The sequence below is a fragment of the Desmodus rotundus genome, chromosome 3, assembly GCF_022682495.2.
Source record: "Desmodus rotundus isolate HL8 chromosome 3, HLdesRot8A.1, whole genome shotgun sequence".
Taxonomy (NCBI): domain Eukaryota; kingdom Metazoa; phylum Chordata; class Mammalia; order Chiroptera; family Phyllostomidae; genus Desmodus; species Desmodus rotundus.
The window spans coordinates 16360712-16377373 of record NC_071389.1 but is presented as its reverse complement, the minus strand read 5'-3'; the positions used below and the strand labels follow the sequence as shown (position 1 = coordinate 16377373).

The following is a 16662-nucleotide window of genomic DNA, read 5'->3' as shown; positions in this document are numbered from 1 at the left end:
CTGAGACTGCCAGAGCAGGGAAATCACTCCCTCCCCTGTGGAGTGATTATTCACCAAGACGAGGCAAAGGAGAATGCATGAGAGCAGAATCCAGGGCTCCTTCCTCTGCAATGAAGAGCCGAAACAGGACCTCAGCTCTTCCTGCACACAGGGTGGAAGTCCCTGGATTTGCAGCTGTTGGTGAGGAGGGAGGGAACAATTTCTGCCAACTGGAAGGACACTAGGGCAGGGATGATCTTTTGCCAAGAAGGGCACTTGGGTGTCTTGGCAGAAGGCAGAGGGCTGCCCCAGTCTGTGTGTACATTTTCAGAAGCATTTGACTCTGGACCAAATTCTCTCAGCTGTGCTAAAGCTGGGGCAATGGATGGGAAATGCTTATTGGCTAGGCTGGCTAGAAGCTCCAACAGAGGGTGCTGGGACTCAGCCAGGAGCTTCCCTTCAGCTGGCAAGTTTAGCTTTCTGTCATGGTCAGAGGGAGCGTGTCAAAATTCCAATTCTCGGGGCTCTTCAGAAGCTGCTTATGATTAACCACTTATTTTGATGGAATTTTTTTTGCTCAAATGAGGAATGAATGGTGATGACACAGAGAGCCTCTTACTTGGCTCAAAGAGTAGGCAACACTGGCCAGGGTGGCTCAGTTGGTTGTGAGCGCTGTCCAGAAAACTGAAAGGTCACAGGTTCAATTCCAAGTCAGGGCACATCCCTAGGTTGTGGATCTGGTCCCTGGATGGTTCTCTCTCTCCCATCGCATCAGTATTTCTCTCCCTCCCTTCCCTTCTTACTAAAAATCAATAGGCATATCCTCTGGTGAGTATAAAAATAAAGTCAGCATGAGCAAAAAATTGCCCAGCAGGAGTCAAGGATCTTACTACCACTAAATGATGGGCTCATAACCAATGGGGCCAGTCAGATACCATTTCATTCAACCTTGGACTTAACTACAGTTTTTCAGTTCATGCTGCCATGTGGGCTTCTCTGACCCATGTCTACCAGTCAAGCAAGCACAGGCACTTGGGCACAGAGGCAAACCAGTCACTGCTTTGACCACTTAGTCGCCTGGCACAGGTTTACTTATGCAGAACAGAAGCCTTATTGGCCAGGTATCACTGCTTCCCCTCATTCCAAGGAAAGGTCACTTAAGTTACTCCTCAGACTTGCACCCAAGGAGGGGGAAGTTTCTTTTAAGTGCCAAAAGCAGAACTGAGTATTTTCTCCTAAAGTCTCATTTGAGCCTCTACATAAGTGTTTAGACTGGGATGATTCCACTGTTTAAGGCTGTTCTTAAGATCTTAGAGAAAGAGACCTACAAGAAAGTATATGGTTCATTTCTTCTCCCTCCCCCCCACCTGCTTACGGGATAATATCATTTCCCCTAGTTTCAGACGAGGTAACTAAGGCTCTGAGAATTCTCTGATGGTCCCACAGCTGGTAAGTGGATTTTACTGAGAGGACTGGAATCCAGGTCTCCTGCTTCCTTGTGCAGTGCTCTTTCTATTGTGACTTTTTTCCCCAAATCTTTTTTTAAAAGATTTTATTTACCTATTTTTAGACAGAGGGGAAGGGAGAGAGGGAGAGAAACATCAACATGTGGTTTGCCTTTTGTGCACTCTGAACTGGGGACCTGGCCTGCAATCCAGGCATGTGTCCTGACTGGGAATCGAACCAGCAACCCTTTGGTTCGCAAGCCGGCACTCAATCCACTGAGCCACACCAGCCAGCATTAATTTGTATTATTTTTAACCAGGCAATTGATTGCTCATATAACCAAAAGTTGTTTAATCTGCTTATCTTTGTAAGACTTTTCATATAAATACATGAACAAATCATTTAAAAAATAATCAGAAAGTGTCCCATTTAAAAAATTGTTTTAAAGATTTTATTTATTTTTAGAGAGAGGGGAAGGCAGGGAGAAAGAGAGGGAGAGAAACAGTGATCAGCTGCATCTCAGGCACCCCCAACTGGCAAACCCCCAGAGAAATATGGATCAGCTGCCTCTCATACGTGCCCCGTCCAGGGACCAAACCTACAACCCAGGAATATGCCGAGGTCAGGGCAACAATGTCTCATCTAGAAAAGAAGGTCCCACTTTACTTACTGCTGCCACTATGCTGTTCAGACTTTTGCTATCACGTGTGGACTATTACCAGCCTGTTAGCTAGAGCCTTTGATGAAATTTACATTTAAATTTACAAGTGGATCAGTGATAAGTTCGTTTAAGACCATCTCTGCTGTCTTGGTTAAAGAGAGATCCAGGTATACTTTAGACTTAGAATAAGATGTTTTCACTTTCTGTGAAAATACTTACTACTATAAAATTTTCCATAGCCAGGACCATTAGGGGCTCTCTAGCGGCTCATACTGCTCCCATTCCTAACCAACCTTCAAATAGAGAAGGAGGTTCTAATGGACAGAGTAAGAATCCCAAGGCAGCGCAGGCAGTGTATTTATATATTTGTACTTTCAGCCCCCTGATTTGTTTGGCTCCAAGTCTGTCCCCTGAGATCCTAGGTCATGTCCAAGGCAGGAAGTTGCAATGCAGGAGCAGTCCCAGAAGCCAGTAAGTCAGGAAGTAGCCTAGAATGCATCGTGTGACTAGAGAACAGGTTTTCCAGTTGCACAAAAGTCCCATGATAGTATTTCTGGGGATCTTTTGTCCTGGTGGGGAGTCCCCTGCAAGAGGCTTCCATGGCACCGTCTCTAGGGATCTCAGCAGTGGCTCTTGATCCTGAAGCAAGTGAGCTGGAAACCAGTACACAATAGGTGTGGAGGAGCCCAAAAACCTGGTGAGAACCTGGAAATCATAAGAGGGGGAAACCCACACATTTATTGGAATGTCACTGCCTCAAATTGGACCAGTCTGGGGATTCCCTGCTGCTGGGTGAACTGTAACCGCATGACTAGACATTTATTACACTGGACACAAAATTTAGTAGAGCTTAGGATCTGCCTTATAAAGCTGTGTGTGATTGATACCAGCCAAGTGACCTCAATGTTACAAATAAACACGCTACAGACTAATTACCACACTAATGGGTAAATCAATACAAAAAAAACTCTGTGGGGTCCTATTTTAGAGCATGGCCTGAACTATAAACTCCAGGCTGTGATGATGTGGGGCTTTGGGAACCTAAGGTGGTTCCCTCATCGCATGGGGATGGCAAAGCAAAGGAAAAGGAGGCAGAGGATACTATTTATTGCTCAACATTCTTTCTTCTAGAGGAGTTCAGAGCCAAATGGCCTTCCTCGTCTACCTGGAAATGCTAAACTTTGCTGGCATTCCCTCTACTAGCTAATCCAGCTACGAACACAGAATGTTACCTTCTGTTTCCCCTGTGCCTCTTATTCACACAGCTCAGGGAACTTTACAAACACATCTCTAAGAGGCAGAAACTCTGGCACTGCTAAGGAGTAGCCAGCATTGAGAAAAAAATACTTCCTTGGGGTTAAGATGAAACTGGGGCCACAGCCAGGAATAATTTAAAAAAAAAAATTGAATGATCAAAACCTTCCCATCCCTCTCTATCCACCGCCCCTCAAACATTGCACAAGATGTCTCCTCTGAAAACTGAGCACCCCCTCAGCATACCTCAGACAGTCAACTCTCAGGTTGTAACTGTATTACGGGAAGGTCCCAGAGGTATACTCTGTGCTTGTCCCTGTATCTAAGTCAAATCAGGTCCTTTCACAATTCTCATGTCTTTGTATACATCCTTCACTCGCCCAGAATGTTCTTCCTTTGCTTCTTAAATGGAATTTCTTCTTATCCTTTATGACCTGGACTAAATATGACACCCTCCTTCGATCAGCTGTTTTCCTCTGTGCTTCCACAGTACTTTTTCTCCAAAAAAGCAAGTCCTCTCCCATTCCACTTTGCTCTAATTTTATCTGTTAAATGTCCGTCTCCAATTTCTACCATAATATCTACTAGGGCAACAATTTTTTTCTTAAGACTTTATTTATTTACTTTTTAGAGAGAGGAGGAGGGAGGGAGAAAGAGAGGGAGAGAAACATCAATGTACAATCAGTACATAATTGGCCCCGGCTGATGTGGTTCAGTGGCTTGAGCGCTGGCCTGAAAACCAAAGGGTCGCCGGTTCAATTCCCACTTGGGGCACATGCCTGGGTTGTGGGCCAGGATCCCCATCGCGGGGCATGAGAGAGGCAACCAAACATTGATGTTTCTCTCCCTCTCTTCCCCTCTAAAAAGAAATAAATAAATAAATATTAAAAGAAAAAAGAGATACATGATCGGTGCCTCTCACCTGCCCCCAACTGGGGACCTAGCCTGCTGTGCTCTGACTGGGAATGGAACCTGTGACCTTTCAGTTCGCAGGCCGGCATTCAATCCATTGAGCCACACCAGCCAGGACAGGCAGCAATCTTAGCTTATTCATGTTTCATCCTCCATGGTCTGACCCATGGTCTAGAGCAAAGAAAGCTCCCCTCACATAGTTATTTGAATAAATAAATTAGGCACAGGTCACTCAAATGGGAAAAGTTAGCTGTCTTCCCCGTCCCTGTATTCACATCCTTTTCCCAGCCAGGAACCCACCTTACCTGAACATGCATGCACAAACAGCCAAAGAGTAGCAGCGCTACAGCATGAACCAGGTACACAAACACCTGAGGACTGACGAATCCACGATCGGGCTTTTCTAGGGTCTCACTGTTCTTGTTCCTCTGCATCCCAAGCGTAAGGCAGAACCAAGGGTGGGTGGTCACATATGTCCAAGCTGCCCAGGCAACCAGTATAGCTACTGGTGCAGCCAGCAAAAAATTGGGCACCTGCTTAAGCTCATAGTATCTCAAAAAGCCAATATTCCAGTAGGTATCCTGGATATAGCTGTATATTAGGGGAAGTTCCCAGGAGCACCAAGGTGGCTCGTTTCTTTCTACAATTCGGTAGCCCTTGTCCAAAGCTAACTGCAGCAAGGGCTTAGGGATGGAGTGGACTGAGCCTGGCAGACAGAACTGGATGTAGGCATAATACTGAAAGAGGGCAAAGGGAAGGCCAAGTGTGAGCATGGACAGGAACACAGAGCCCATTAGCTTCAAGAGCTGTCTCAGAGGATTCAGCACCGTGAGAGAAGAGAAAAAGCTTCGGCACTGAGAGTGAATGAGGAAGCCAACGCTGACCAGCCCATTGGAGCGTACACCAGTGGCAAAGGCAAAGAGGAGTCCACTAGTCCAGCTTTGGCCCCTTTCCAGCTGCCCCATGGCAGTGAATGTCAGTAGGGCAAACAAAGCTTCTGAGTAACCGGCAGCCAGGAAGACGTTGGCAGGGCTGAGGCAGAAAAGCAGTGCTCCGTAAAAGGCCTGGCGGGGACAGTGCAAAACCAGACAGCCCAGGTCATGAAGTGCAACTGCAGCCAGGATAGAGAACAAGGAATTGAGCAATGCTACTGAGATTAACAGGCAACTCCGTAGGCTCAGTAACCCCCGCAGGGGTCTCAGCAGTTCACTCCCCACCAACAGGACCAGGGGGAAACCGGGGAAGAAGGCAAAGTTGTGCTCATACAGGTAGCCATGCTCAGCAATGAAGAGAAAGTGTTCAGCATCCCAGTGAGACAGGCCGCCCAGGAGACCTTCCACAAGTTGGTCCACAGAACCTGAGGGAGCGAGGCGCGGAGGAGAGAAGGCTTCTGCACGGTGATCTGGGATGATGGCATTGAAGAGTGCCTGTGGGATGAAGGAGAACCAGGACTTTGGTTGAACAACTGGAAGAATTATTATTGAATAAAATGAAGAAGGACAGATTTGTTGGGGGGCATCAGTTTAGTTTTGGACTGGTGAAGTTTCAGTTGGACATTCCAGTGCAGAGGTCAATGAGGCAGTGAGATGCATGAGTCCGAAGGTCAGGAGAGTGACCAGGGCTAGAGATATAAATTTGGGAGTCATATGTACCAGGGTGCTATTTAAAGGTATGAAACTGAATGGGAGCACTAGGAAGTACAGATAAAGAAAAGAAGAGAGCCGAGGACTGGGCCCTGGGCACAGCGACATTTAGTCACTTGAGAGAGGGTGAAGATAAAGGACGAACAATCAGTGAGGTAAGGGGAAAACCAGGAGAGCCTGGTGTCTTAGAACCAAGTGAAGCAAGAGAGTGATCAGCTCTGTTAAATGCTGCCGACTGGTTAAGTAAGATGGGGACTGAAAACTGACCACTAGACTTAGCAATGTGAAGGTCACTAGTGACTTTGACAAGCGCTATTTCAGTGGGGTGGAAGAGAAAGAAGACTGCCTAGGCTGAGTTCAACAGCAAAGGGGTGAGGGGAGATAGTGCATACAGACAACTACTTGGAGGAAGCTGGCTATAAAGGGGAGCAGAGAAAGGGTTAGTAGGTGGGGGTAAAGAGAAATCTTTTTAAAAACATTTTTTCAGTAGTTGGGAGGTAAGTATTAGTTTACCAATGGGAATAATCCAGTTGAAAGGAAACGAACGAGTACACAAGCAAGGAAGTGGAGGATTGCTGGAGCAGGCGAGAGAGGATGGAATCTGCTGCACAGGTGGAGGAGCTAACCTTGGAGAGGAGAACAGACAGCTCACCCAACCTTCCGCAGTGAAGGTGCACAGTGAAAATGTAGTTATGTTGATGGATGTGGTGCAAGCATGCAGAAAGTTCCTTCTGATTGCTTCTATTTTTCTGAGTTTTCACTTAAAAAGGCAACTTGGAGAAAAGATGCTAGAGACTTGACGCTAGTTCTCAAAATAGACTGTGTACTGGAATCACCCAGGTAGTTTTACAAATACTGATGCCTGGGTTCCTCCCCCAGAGTTAATGATTTCACTGGTAAAATCTCAGCCTGGGCACTGAGATTTTTTTAAGCTCTCCCGGGTGATTCTGATGTGCAGAAAAATGGGGAGGGGGGTGAGTGGACCAAGGAAATACACTAACATTGGGTAGCACTAAGGACTCATTTGAGTTAATGATCTTCAGTAAAATGAAACTAGTTACTATAGTTGTGTGTTTTACTCCGTGCAGATGCAGGCATGGAATGGAGAGAGAATTGAATTTAACCAAGGCTGGGCATACGGAGAAGGAGCAAATGAGTTGTGCAGGAATGCATGATGGAGAATGGAATCTAAGTGGGGTAAGAAGTGAAGCTGAAGCCTTGAGGTGGGTGAGAGTCAATGAAATGGTGGTAGAATCAATGGATTATAAATCCTTAGGGGTTAGAAGAATTGTTAGAGGTGGGGTACTAGAGAAAGTACCCTGAAAAGAGAGGAGATAGTGGTCAGGTGTATCAGCTTTATTAATATTCAAACTACCAACAAATCAGCAGTTGTGCTAGAAAGAGAAACCGTGAACCAGGAGCTAAAACCTTAACAATGAGGGGGAATGAGCTATCCTCACCTCAGTTGACAGCAACAATTAAGGGTAACTAGCAATATATTGTGATGGTATGAGCTTTAAAACTGGAAGTGGGGCACAGTGTGAGTAATAACAAAACAGCATTATCATTAAATGTCTTTTTGCCCCATTAGATTGTCAGTTACTTAAGGGAAAAGAGACCATGACTATTATGCTCACCACCTAGCATGTGGAACAGAATAAGTACTTAATAAACTTTGGGTGATTGAGTGAACAGTCTAGAAAACATCCTTGTTTCTAAATCACCATCTGAATTAGAACCCAGCTGTCCCGGTTTCCTATCCCAGGTGCTGATTCACAGTATTGCTCCACTAGTTCTGCCAATCAAAGTTATCATCGAGCCACTTTCTCCAGCCTGGCACCAGGGGTATAACCCCATTTTTAAGGTTCTTTCTGTTTTTGGTCAGTTTATTTATTTATTTTTTTGTAATCAAGGCACTTCAAACAGTGAAAACAAATGGGACAGGGTTGACAGTCACGGATAACAGCCCTAGTCTCCTAGTTGAAGATACTTTTCACTAAACCTGGGAGCCAGCAGAGCCTGCTATACCTCCTATAGTGAAGGAGAAGAGAGGAAAGATTTCCATAAAGGAACCAGCTGTGAGCCTCAGAGAGAATGAAGCTTGTGATAAATGGCACACATAATTATGCTAATATAACATACCTAGGGTATTGACTACATTCAACAACACATACTAAGAGAACCTACTAAGCACTGGGCACTGTGCTAGGCACTGGATATAATTCATATGTATATGAAATTTGATTAAAGTATGTATAAGGACAGCCTTGGAGGGGAAAGGGAATTTTGTGAAAGTGTGAATGCATTCTGAGGGCTGTGTGTGGGTGAGGCAGCAAGGGGAAACACCTGGGGGAAGACCAGGTGACACTACTGACTGCACACCGATGGTCTCGGGGCAGTGCCACTTCTTTCCCTCTCAACTGACATAGTACTCAGTCTCCTGGTTAGGGGATCCAGGGCGATACTTTGAGCTGTCACATCCTAATGGCATCTCTGGTTACGGAACATCGCGGTCTGCGGCAAAGACCACTACTAGATCAAGAGTTAGAAAATCTGGGGTCTGATTCTGGCCCTTCTCTAACTTGCTGTGACTTTAGGGAAACCATTCAACTTTCCTGGTTCATGTGTAAAGCAAAGGGTTAACAGACAATTCCTAAGAGTCCTGCCCACTTTTCAGCTATGAAGCCTAAGTGTTTATGGTTCCAACCACATGGAGGGGCACACCTGGAAGGTAAAAAGGAGATGGGGACTATTCTTAGTGTCTAGCCCAGTCGTGTGGCAAGGCATGTTCAGGACGAAAGAGCAGAGACTGACCTGCAGCACCAGAGTGAGGACGCGGCAGCTGACTGCAAACCTCAGCACCTCTTTTCGGGATGGGTCCAGGAGCCACATCCTCTCACCACAGGAATTCAGGGCTGTTGTGCCAGGGCTCCCTCAGGCTTCTAAACTCCAAAACCCAAGCAGGAAATGTCACACAGGGGCTGAAAGTAAATTCTTGAAAGCATTCTTCACAGGAGACTCCCCTTTCCACATTACTAGGCAAATTTAACCACTTAATTTCCCAGATGAGGGAAAAGCATCTTGAAGGAAGACGTTACTCTGAAGCACTGTATTCTTGTTGGGAAAGTTCCACACAGATAAGCATGAAACTGGAAAGCTAAACTCACAGAAAATCTTTAAAAGGCCTGCTGAGTGCCCCCTATGCAGGAACTAAAGATCTTGGTCTAAGTCCTGGCTCTGTTACTCACAAGTTCTCATTTAGTCCTTCTGAGCCTCAGTTCTTCATGTATAAAAAGGGATCATCCCTGGCTGGTGTGGCTCAGTGAACTGAGTGCCCGCCTGCAAACCAGAGGGTCACCAGTTTGATTCCTAGTCAGGGCACATGCCTGGGCTGTGGGCCAGGTCCCCAGTAGGGGACATGTGAGAACCAAGCACACATTGAAGTTTCTCTCCCTCTCTTTAGCCTCCCCTCTGCCCTCTCTCTAAAAATAAATAAATGAAAACTTTTAAAAAATGGGATCAGATTATTTTGCCTGTCTCACAAAATTCTCATGATGGTGAAATGGATTAACGTGTGAAGAAGTACCACTACACCTATGTTGTGGTTGCTGTTATTTGGTGTGTGCCCTTTTCCTCTTGCCCAGAATAAACAACTAGGTCCCAAACCAGAGTCCCAAAAATGAGGCACAGAACTGAACCGGAAGACCATAATCACTATACACTCTAGCTTAGCTCTCTGATGTGTGTTCTGCTGGTCTGTTAAATTAAGTGGAGAAGGGAAAGAAAACCACCACCCGGCAGGACTTCAGTCAGCTCACTCTGCTAAAACAAACTTAGGAGGAAGATGGAGTTGACTACTAGGGATGGAGAAAACTTATGCCCCATCTCTTTGTTGGAATGACAGCAACATCCAAACAGTGGCAAAGCCATTCTGAGGCAAGCAATGCACTTCAAGGCTTTTTTTTTAAAAAAAAAAAACAATTCCTTGGGCTAAAAGAAGTAGCAACGCCTTCTACAGAACCAACTGGGGAAATCAGAAGGGAGGACAAGAGCATCAGAGGCAATTCTCTGATTTGGTGTTCTTCCCCCAGTTCTATCCCGCAAATATCCAGACTTCCGGATGTGTGTTGAAGCTCTATAACCTAAAGGAAAAAAATACCTAAACTGAGAAACTGACGCGAGGGCTGGAAGACTTTTCTGTCTTCTCTTATCTGGCTAATACCTACCAAACCTTTAGGTATCACTTGTTGTTGGAAGTCTTCTTTGACCCTCACTAGACTATGTGATATGCTCTCATTGTACTCTGCCGTGTGGTCCTTACTGCTATTGGTTAATTAAGTTTCTTGGGAGGGTTTGTCTATCTTGCTGACAACTATAGCTCCAGGGCCTAACATAAAAACAGACATTTTAAGCCTGTGTTCTGATTGAGTGGGAGTGGCAAGAACAGCATGTGGCATCACCAGTTCATTGGCTATGGATATAAAATCACTGCTCCAATAGCCCTCTCAACATACTCATGTTAACAGCAACACTACAAAGTCACAGAAGCCAAAGGAAAATAAAATTTCTCCAGAAAGGGAGCAAGTCGAACCAATGGCAACAGTACTTATCCTCAGCACCAGGGGGCGCCCGCTGCTTACTCCATCACCAGGAAGCCTGGAGGGAGGGGCCACCAAAGCCACAAGGTTTTGCTCATCAAAATTCAGTTCAAAGGCAAGCTTCTGAAAACCCCAGAGAGCAGAGTAGTTTGTGAATCTACCCAACATTTCCAACACTGACTCGCTGAATCGAAAGGAATCCTAGAAATAGGCACAGCCAACGTCACAGGCCGCTGGGTCTCTATCTTGGGTGATTTCATATTTTCCCTTCGTTACTTCCCACCCACATACATGCAAAGAAGTTGGGAACAGAAAAGCACAACCCACCTCTGCCTCTTCACCAGGCTGCCATTCTTCTTCTCTCCAGAGTCAAGCTCTAGCCCCAGCGACCACAAGAAACTTGCAGCCTACACTTAGTTTACAGGCAAATCAAGTAGAAACAAAATAAAGCCAGTGAGTTCTCCCTCTCAGCTAATTGCCAGCCTCGGCTTCCCAACAACTCCTTTGCCAAATCACACTCTCTGACCTGGCAGGACAGGGAGCAACTAGTTTTACACTGTTCACGCGAGATAAATATGCCCCAGAGAAGTGAGTAATAAAAATCTCCCTAGTTTTATGTCAGAGATCTCATTAGACCCTGTGAGGCCAGTATAATTACCGTCGCCATTTTATGAATATGGAAACTGAGGCTCGCTGGGGTCCAGAGACACACCCAAGGCTGTATTTAAAGAGAATGTCTTTTTTTTTTTTTTTTTTTTTTAATTCTGAAACTTCATGGTTTTCCCACCAGGCCTTACCCCGGCCAAAGGGGACGTGTTCTTTCTGAGACAGGATTACAACCCAAGTCTCCTGAATCCAGCCCCGGTATGTGTCCCAGGGCGGCGCAAGCCTCCTGCTGAGCATTTTGAGGGTAGAGAGGGCCCTATCTGAGAATACGGGGAAGCCTGCTGAATTGAAGCCCCGGGCTCTCTGGGTAAGACGAACATCCTCTGTGGGGTGGGGAAATGGCTCTAACCGAGGGTTCTCAAGCCCAGAGGCCTCGCGGGCCTCAGCGAGCCAGAGACCGCCTCCTGCCAGTCCAGCCGCGCCTGAAGCCCGTTCTAGACCGCTCCTTTCAGACGTAGTCCCAGGCAGGGATCGAGCCTGCCCTCTCTCCGAAGGCCCCGAGGGATATTTCCGAGGGGGCCGGCGACGCCAGGCCTGGCGGAAGGCAGGGGAGGGCGGGAGGCTGTAAAGGAAGAGGCGGCACTTGGGAGGTCGCTGTGGCGGAGGGGCGGGTCCCCGCGCCACTCGGCGGCCTCCGCCTCTTTTCCCTCGGCGCCCGCTGGACAACTTCCCTCCCCCAAGAACGTTCAGGCTCACACGCCGGCATTCCGGTCCCTAGCGCCCGCGCCCGCGCGTCTCGGTATCCCAGGCAGGGCCCGAACTTTAGCTCCTCCATCCGGGACACCACGCGAGCCGCGCCTGCGCTCGGCTCCGCCTACGGCGAGCCCGCCCCTCCCCTGCCCGCACTCGAAGCACCCCCCTCCGCGGCGGCCATGTTGACTCCGGGCAAGTGGGGCGGGGACTGCGCAGTCCCTCCATTCCGCGCCTCTCTGCCTTGGCGGCTCCTTTCCTCCGTGGGGACACCGGGAGACTTTCCCCCCGCACGGCGCGCCGCTCAGGCCGCCTCTCCCGCCTTCAGTGAGCCCGCCGGGGCTGCTGTCTCAGAGTCGGTGTTCTTGCCCCTGTTCCATCCCGCAAACATCCACTGAGTTCCCAATGGGTGACACGGCTCTCAGAACTGGGGGCTGCCCCGCGGCCTCTTTCTTCACGGAAGCCAGAGCTGCACTTTCCCTGCTGTCAGGCAACAACAGCTGAGCACAGCGTCTGGCACACAATAGATGTTCTGAGAATAGAAAAAAAAAAAGCTGCCTTGGGGTTCCTGTGGCCAGCAGCGGCACCCTACGTCGTGAGTGTGAAGAAAGTGGGGGATCCCCGACTTTCCACTCCTGCAGCTACCAGGGACCTTCTGTTTTACTTTAATCCCCAGTCCCAACTCAGGTGGCTAATGAAGATGGTGAAGGAAACTTCAGAGAACACCCCCCCGCCCCCCAGGACTCCTTTCTCCTTCCTCATTCAAGTAGTTTCTCTCGTAGGAAGTGGGGCCAAAAAAGAAGAAGAATAGAAGCTAACTCAACAAAACCGTCTGTTAGGGAGGAGCAGCCAGTTGGTACCCCTGTAACGGAAACTGTTAGAACAACTTTGCACCCTACTTAAAGGAAATAGATAATAAATCCTTCTCCGTTGGTGAATTTCTTGTTTCTCAGGATTCCAAAGCCTTCTGTGGTTTCGGTTATCTGCCCTCCAAACGAAGTTAAAGGCTGGGTTAGCTTCTGGCCACAACCCTGGCTGAGGGAGGGATTTATCTTCTACAACAGATACTCTTGTGGGTGGGAACAAAGGAGATGGTTGCTATCTCTCAGGCAAGAAACTAGCCCAGATCAGTTTTTTGGGGGCCAGGGACTGTATCTTTTGATTCTTCATTTTTAAAAAACATTTTATTTATTTATTTAGAGAGAGGGGAAGGGACTTGGCCCCGGAATCTAGGCTTGTGCCCTGACTGGGAATCGAACCAGTGACCTTTAGGTTCATAGGTTGGCAATCAATCAATTGAGCCACACTGGTCAGGATTCTTGATTCTTTATAACTCATTTCAGGCCTTGAGACCTAAATTTCCTTTCAGGTATTTGTTGTGTATTAGGTGGATAAAGTATAAATCACATTTTAGTTGTATATTGGAGAAGGGAAAAAATGGAGTTTAGAAGATTCTTTCCCCAGGCTTTTCAGTGACACGCACACTTGTTCTCCGCTCCAGAGGCCTGTGAGTGAATCGGCAAAGCTGCAGGGCACATTTGTAAGTGGGGTCTAAGGCTGTGGCTCGAGACTCTAGATGTATGTGGGGCTCCAAGCAGCACTCTACTTGCGAAACCAAACTGAGAAATGAACTGCTCTTGCTTTGTGAATTCACGTGGGGTAAAGACATGCATTCTCTCTCTTTTTAAAAAGATTTTATTTATTTACTTTTAGAGAGAGGGGGAGGGAGGGAGAAAGGGAGAGAAACATCAGTGTGTGATTGCCTCTCATGTGGCCCCTACTGGGGATCTCCCCTGAAACCCAGGCCTGTGCCCTGGCTGGGAATTGAACTGGTGACCTTTCAGTTTGCAGGTCAATGCTCAATCCACTGAGCCATACCAGCCAGGGCTAAAGACATGCATTCTTAAGTTTCTGTCTCCCCACACTAAATTCCCTCAACGATCTATTTGTAAAAAGGACAGGCATCTCTTGTGACAGACAAGTCAGAATGTTTTCTAAAAACTCAACTGCTCAACTGTCACCTTTTAGAGGTAGAACTTTGTCCAGATCTTTAGCTCTACTTCCCTGCAATTTTTCCTTCTTTTCCCTCTCTGCTATGCACCCCCCTCCTCTTCCGCTCCGTTTCCTGTTTCGTTTTCTGGCTCCTGCTCCAACAGGAAAACAAGGAAGCTGAATCTTATGCTCTCAAAGCCCTGGTTTGTCAGAATAGAAGACTAGGTGGGATGGGAGGGGGTTTTGGGCCTCCAAGCTGTAAGGAGAAGAGGCAATCTCTCTAGTCTGCTTTTAGAGTCAGCAGGTAAAATGGAGCCTGTATCTACACAGTGAGCCAGCTGAGTGACCAGCACTGTGGGAGAGCGAGGGAGACAGAGAGGTATCCCAAGGCTCCAGAAAGACTCTACACCACCCAGCCACTCCATTAAGAAGGAAATATCCTACACCACCAAGAAACAATTTCATAATACAAATCCCTGACCTAAACAGTGCACAAACAATGCATCACTGTTTCTAGAATCCTAGAATGTAAGAGTTACAGCATTTCTGTTTCTTGAAATTGCCTGACTCTGCTCTTGCTTGAAACACTCACTGCCAGACCACCCTTTGGCAAGCCCACAGCATTCATATGTCAGCTGAATGTCACCTCTTCCGAGAGGCCTCCCCTGACTATCCAGCCACAACCAACACCCTGTACTAACTATCCCATTTCCATTTTCTTCGTAGCACTTATCACCACCTGGTTGTCCTGTCCATGAGTTTTACTTGTCTGCTTTCCTGTTATGGAATGTAACCCCTATGAGAGTGGGGGCCTTATTCAAAGTATTACCAGCACTTAAAACAGTGCTTTGCACATTGTAAGTACTCGATAAAGATCTAGTGAATAAGTCAATTTGTTTAACCTGATACCTATATCTTAGGGATGCAGGAACTAAGATTCAGGGGAAGTGACTGGCCTTAAGTTCCACAGCTAGTGGCGGAGGTGGGACTTAAATTTAGGTTTCTAGCCTCCCAAGTGGTTCCCCCCCCCGCCCCCGCAAAACTCCACACTATTTTGATGTTTCTCAAGTTTACTTCTTCCTCTCTTTCTTTTCACATAACTAAGTATTTACAGGCTATGCCAAGAATACTACACAGGACACACCAATACCTAACTACTCTTTTCTCCACTAAATTCTTCTTACCTGCTTGATTTATTCAACCAAATGGGAATGTCTACTCTGTCAGAGGGAATGATAACACTGAACAAGGCAGATACAGTTGTTGTCCTCATAAAAATAGTATCTACCTCGTGGATTATACAGCGCTTAGCATGAAGTGCTCACTAAGGATGGGCTGTTACACCTCTTCGAATGAAAAGAGGAGTGATTTTTCCACTGAAGGTGTGGAGGAAAGTTCTCATGGAACACTCCCCTCCTTGAAGCAACCTGACAACTCATGTCTCTCCGTAGCTGTGTTGCCTTGCTCCTGCCACATCTGGAGATAGCCTTGGCCCCAGGCTTAGCAGAGAAACACCCAGTGTATTTATTCTCGGTAGCTCAGTTTCCAGACACTAAACTTTCCATGACCCCACTCCTATTTGAATATTGGAGAAGTTGACCCTGATCTGGGACTTTGGCTTTGAGGCCATGACATTATGGGACAAGTGACCACTCAGGCCTCTGATACCTGTCACTGCCAACTGTTAGCAGGCAGCACTGATGACTGTGATGACAGGCAGCTGTGGCTTACCAGAACTTCGTGCTACTTCTTTTTGCTATGGATAAAAGGCATTCAATGGCAGTTTCCGAGGATGTTGGGTGACATTTACATCCATCCTGAAACCCTTGGCTGGCCAAAAGCCTATGTTCTGGGTTTCTGCTACATCACTCAAAGTTGCCCATCCACCCCAGGACAAAGATCCTGCCCTACCTCCCAGACGCAGGACCCAAACACTGATCCTTCAAAGGCAATGGACAGGAGGTTATTTTTCACCCTTTCTTTGGTGTTTGCCTTTCAGTAGTTAGAAAACCTTGACCCCAATGAGAGGCCTACTGGAAAGGGCCTTAGCCACTTAGGGGTGGCAGTGGCTGCAAGGCAAAATAGCCAATGAGGTTGAGAGTATTGTTTAGGCCAGACTTGGCTGCTCTCCAGCTATGAAAGAAGGTTAAGGTCATTTAGGGGGTGGGGAGGGAGGAGCCTGGGAAAAGAACTACTGGCCACACCCCTGGGCTCTCTACTGGCAAAGGCTCTATTTACTTCTCAAAAGCAAATTACTCACAGCTCAGTGGCTAGCAGTTCTTGGCCTGTGCTAACACCAGTCAGAAACTGGAGACCAGGCTAGGCTCCCCCTGCATTGCAAGAGAGTAGATGAAAGGAACCCAGGAAACCAAACTCCTAGGCAATGCTCCACACACAGCCCAGAAATGCAAGAATTCAAGAGGCCCAGAGCAAAATTAGCCATTAGCATTATTGCTCACCAAAATATAGATATGAAAATCTTATTTTTTCTTGAAGAATCCTAGAAAATTATCTTGGTTGATAGTTAGCCAATTGTCTCTATTTCTCCCTCTCTCAATACAGAAATACTAGTTACTCATTCCTGTCCCTGACCTGTTACCATATGCAGTTTGATGAACACTTGATTGGAATTCTTCGGATAATTTTACCTTATGCTAAATACAATAAAAACAAATCTTGCTTGCTGAGCTCCATCGCTGGATCCAGTTAAGTCTGGTTGTCCTCTGACCCAAGAAGGTTCAGCCTGGTGAATTAGGAAGAGCATGGGCCTTGGACTTGGGGAGATATCAGCTGGTATGTAAGCTCATACAAGCCACTTTCC

At 46.9% G+C, this 16662-nt stretch overlaps 1 protein-coding gene across 7 annotated transcripts; it reads right to left on the bottom strand.

The window, feature by feature from the left end:
• Nucleotides 1–1862: 1862 nt before the first annotated feature.
• Nucleotides 1863–12416, bottom strand: PIGV (phosphatidylinositol glycan anchor biosynthesis class V). 7 transcript variants are annotated; one of them, XM_053920216.1, is made up of 6 exons: nucleotides 11856–11985; nucleotides 11509–11721; nucleotides 10821–10900; nucleotides 8710–8837; nucleotides 4558–5679; nucleotides 1863–2791 (listed from the first exon to the last, which is right to left on the bottom strand). In XM_053920216.1, exons 4-6 carry the CDS (start codon nucleotides 8785–8787, stop codon nucleotides 2510–2512), a joined length of 1482 nt encoding a protein of 493 aa, XP_053776191.1. In that variant the 5' UTR covers nucleotides 8788–8837; nucleotides 10821–10900; nucleotides 11509–11721; nucleotides 11856–11985; the 3' UTR covers nucleotides 1863–2509. The 7 variants fall into 7 exon arrangements, with proteins under 7 accessions (XP_053776191.1, XP_045046648.2, XP_053776190.1 ...); XM_045190713.3 differs by lacking the exons at nucleotides 11509–11721; nucleotides 11856–11985 and adding an exon at nucleotides 12015–12416; XM_053920215.1 differs by lacking the exon at nucleotides 11509–11721 and having other exon boundaries at nucleotides 11856–11987.
• Nucleotides 12417–16662: the final 4246 nt, after the last annotated feature.

Coding starts and splice junctions, on each gene's coding strand:
- PIGV (XM_045190713.3), bottom strand. CDS start 8,787: ATGTGGCTCCTGGACCCATCCCGAAAAGAGGTGCTGAGGTTTGCAGTC. Junction 5,680..8,709: donor TCCTCACTCTGGTGCTGCAG/GTCAGTCTCTGC, acceptor TTCATCCCACAG/GCACTCTTCAATGCCATCAT. Junction 2,792..4,557: donor GTTTGTGCATGCATGTTCAG/GTAAGGTGGGTT, acceptor TATGATTTCCAG/GTTCTCACCAGGTTTTTGGG.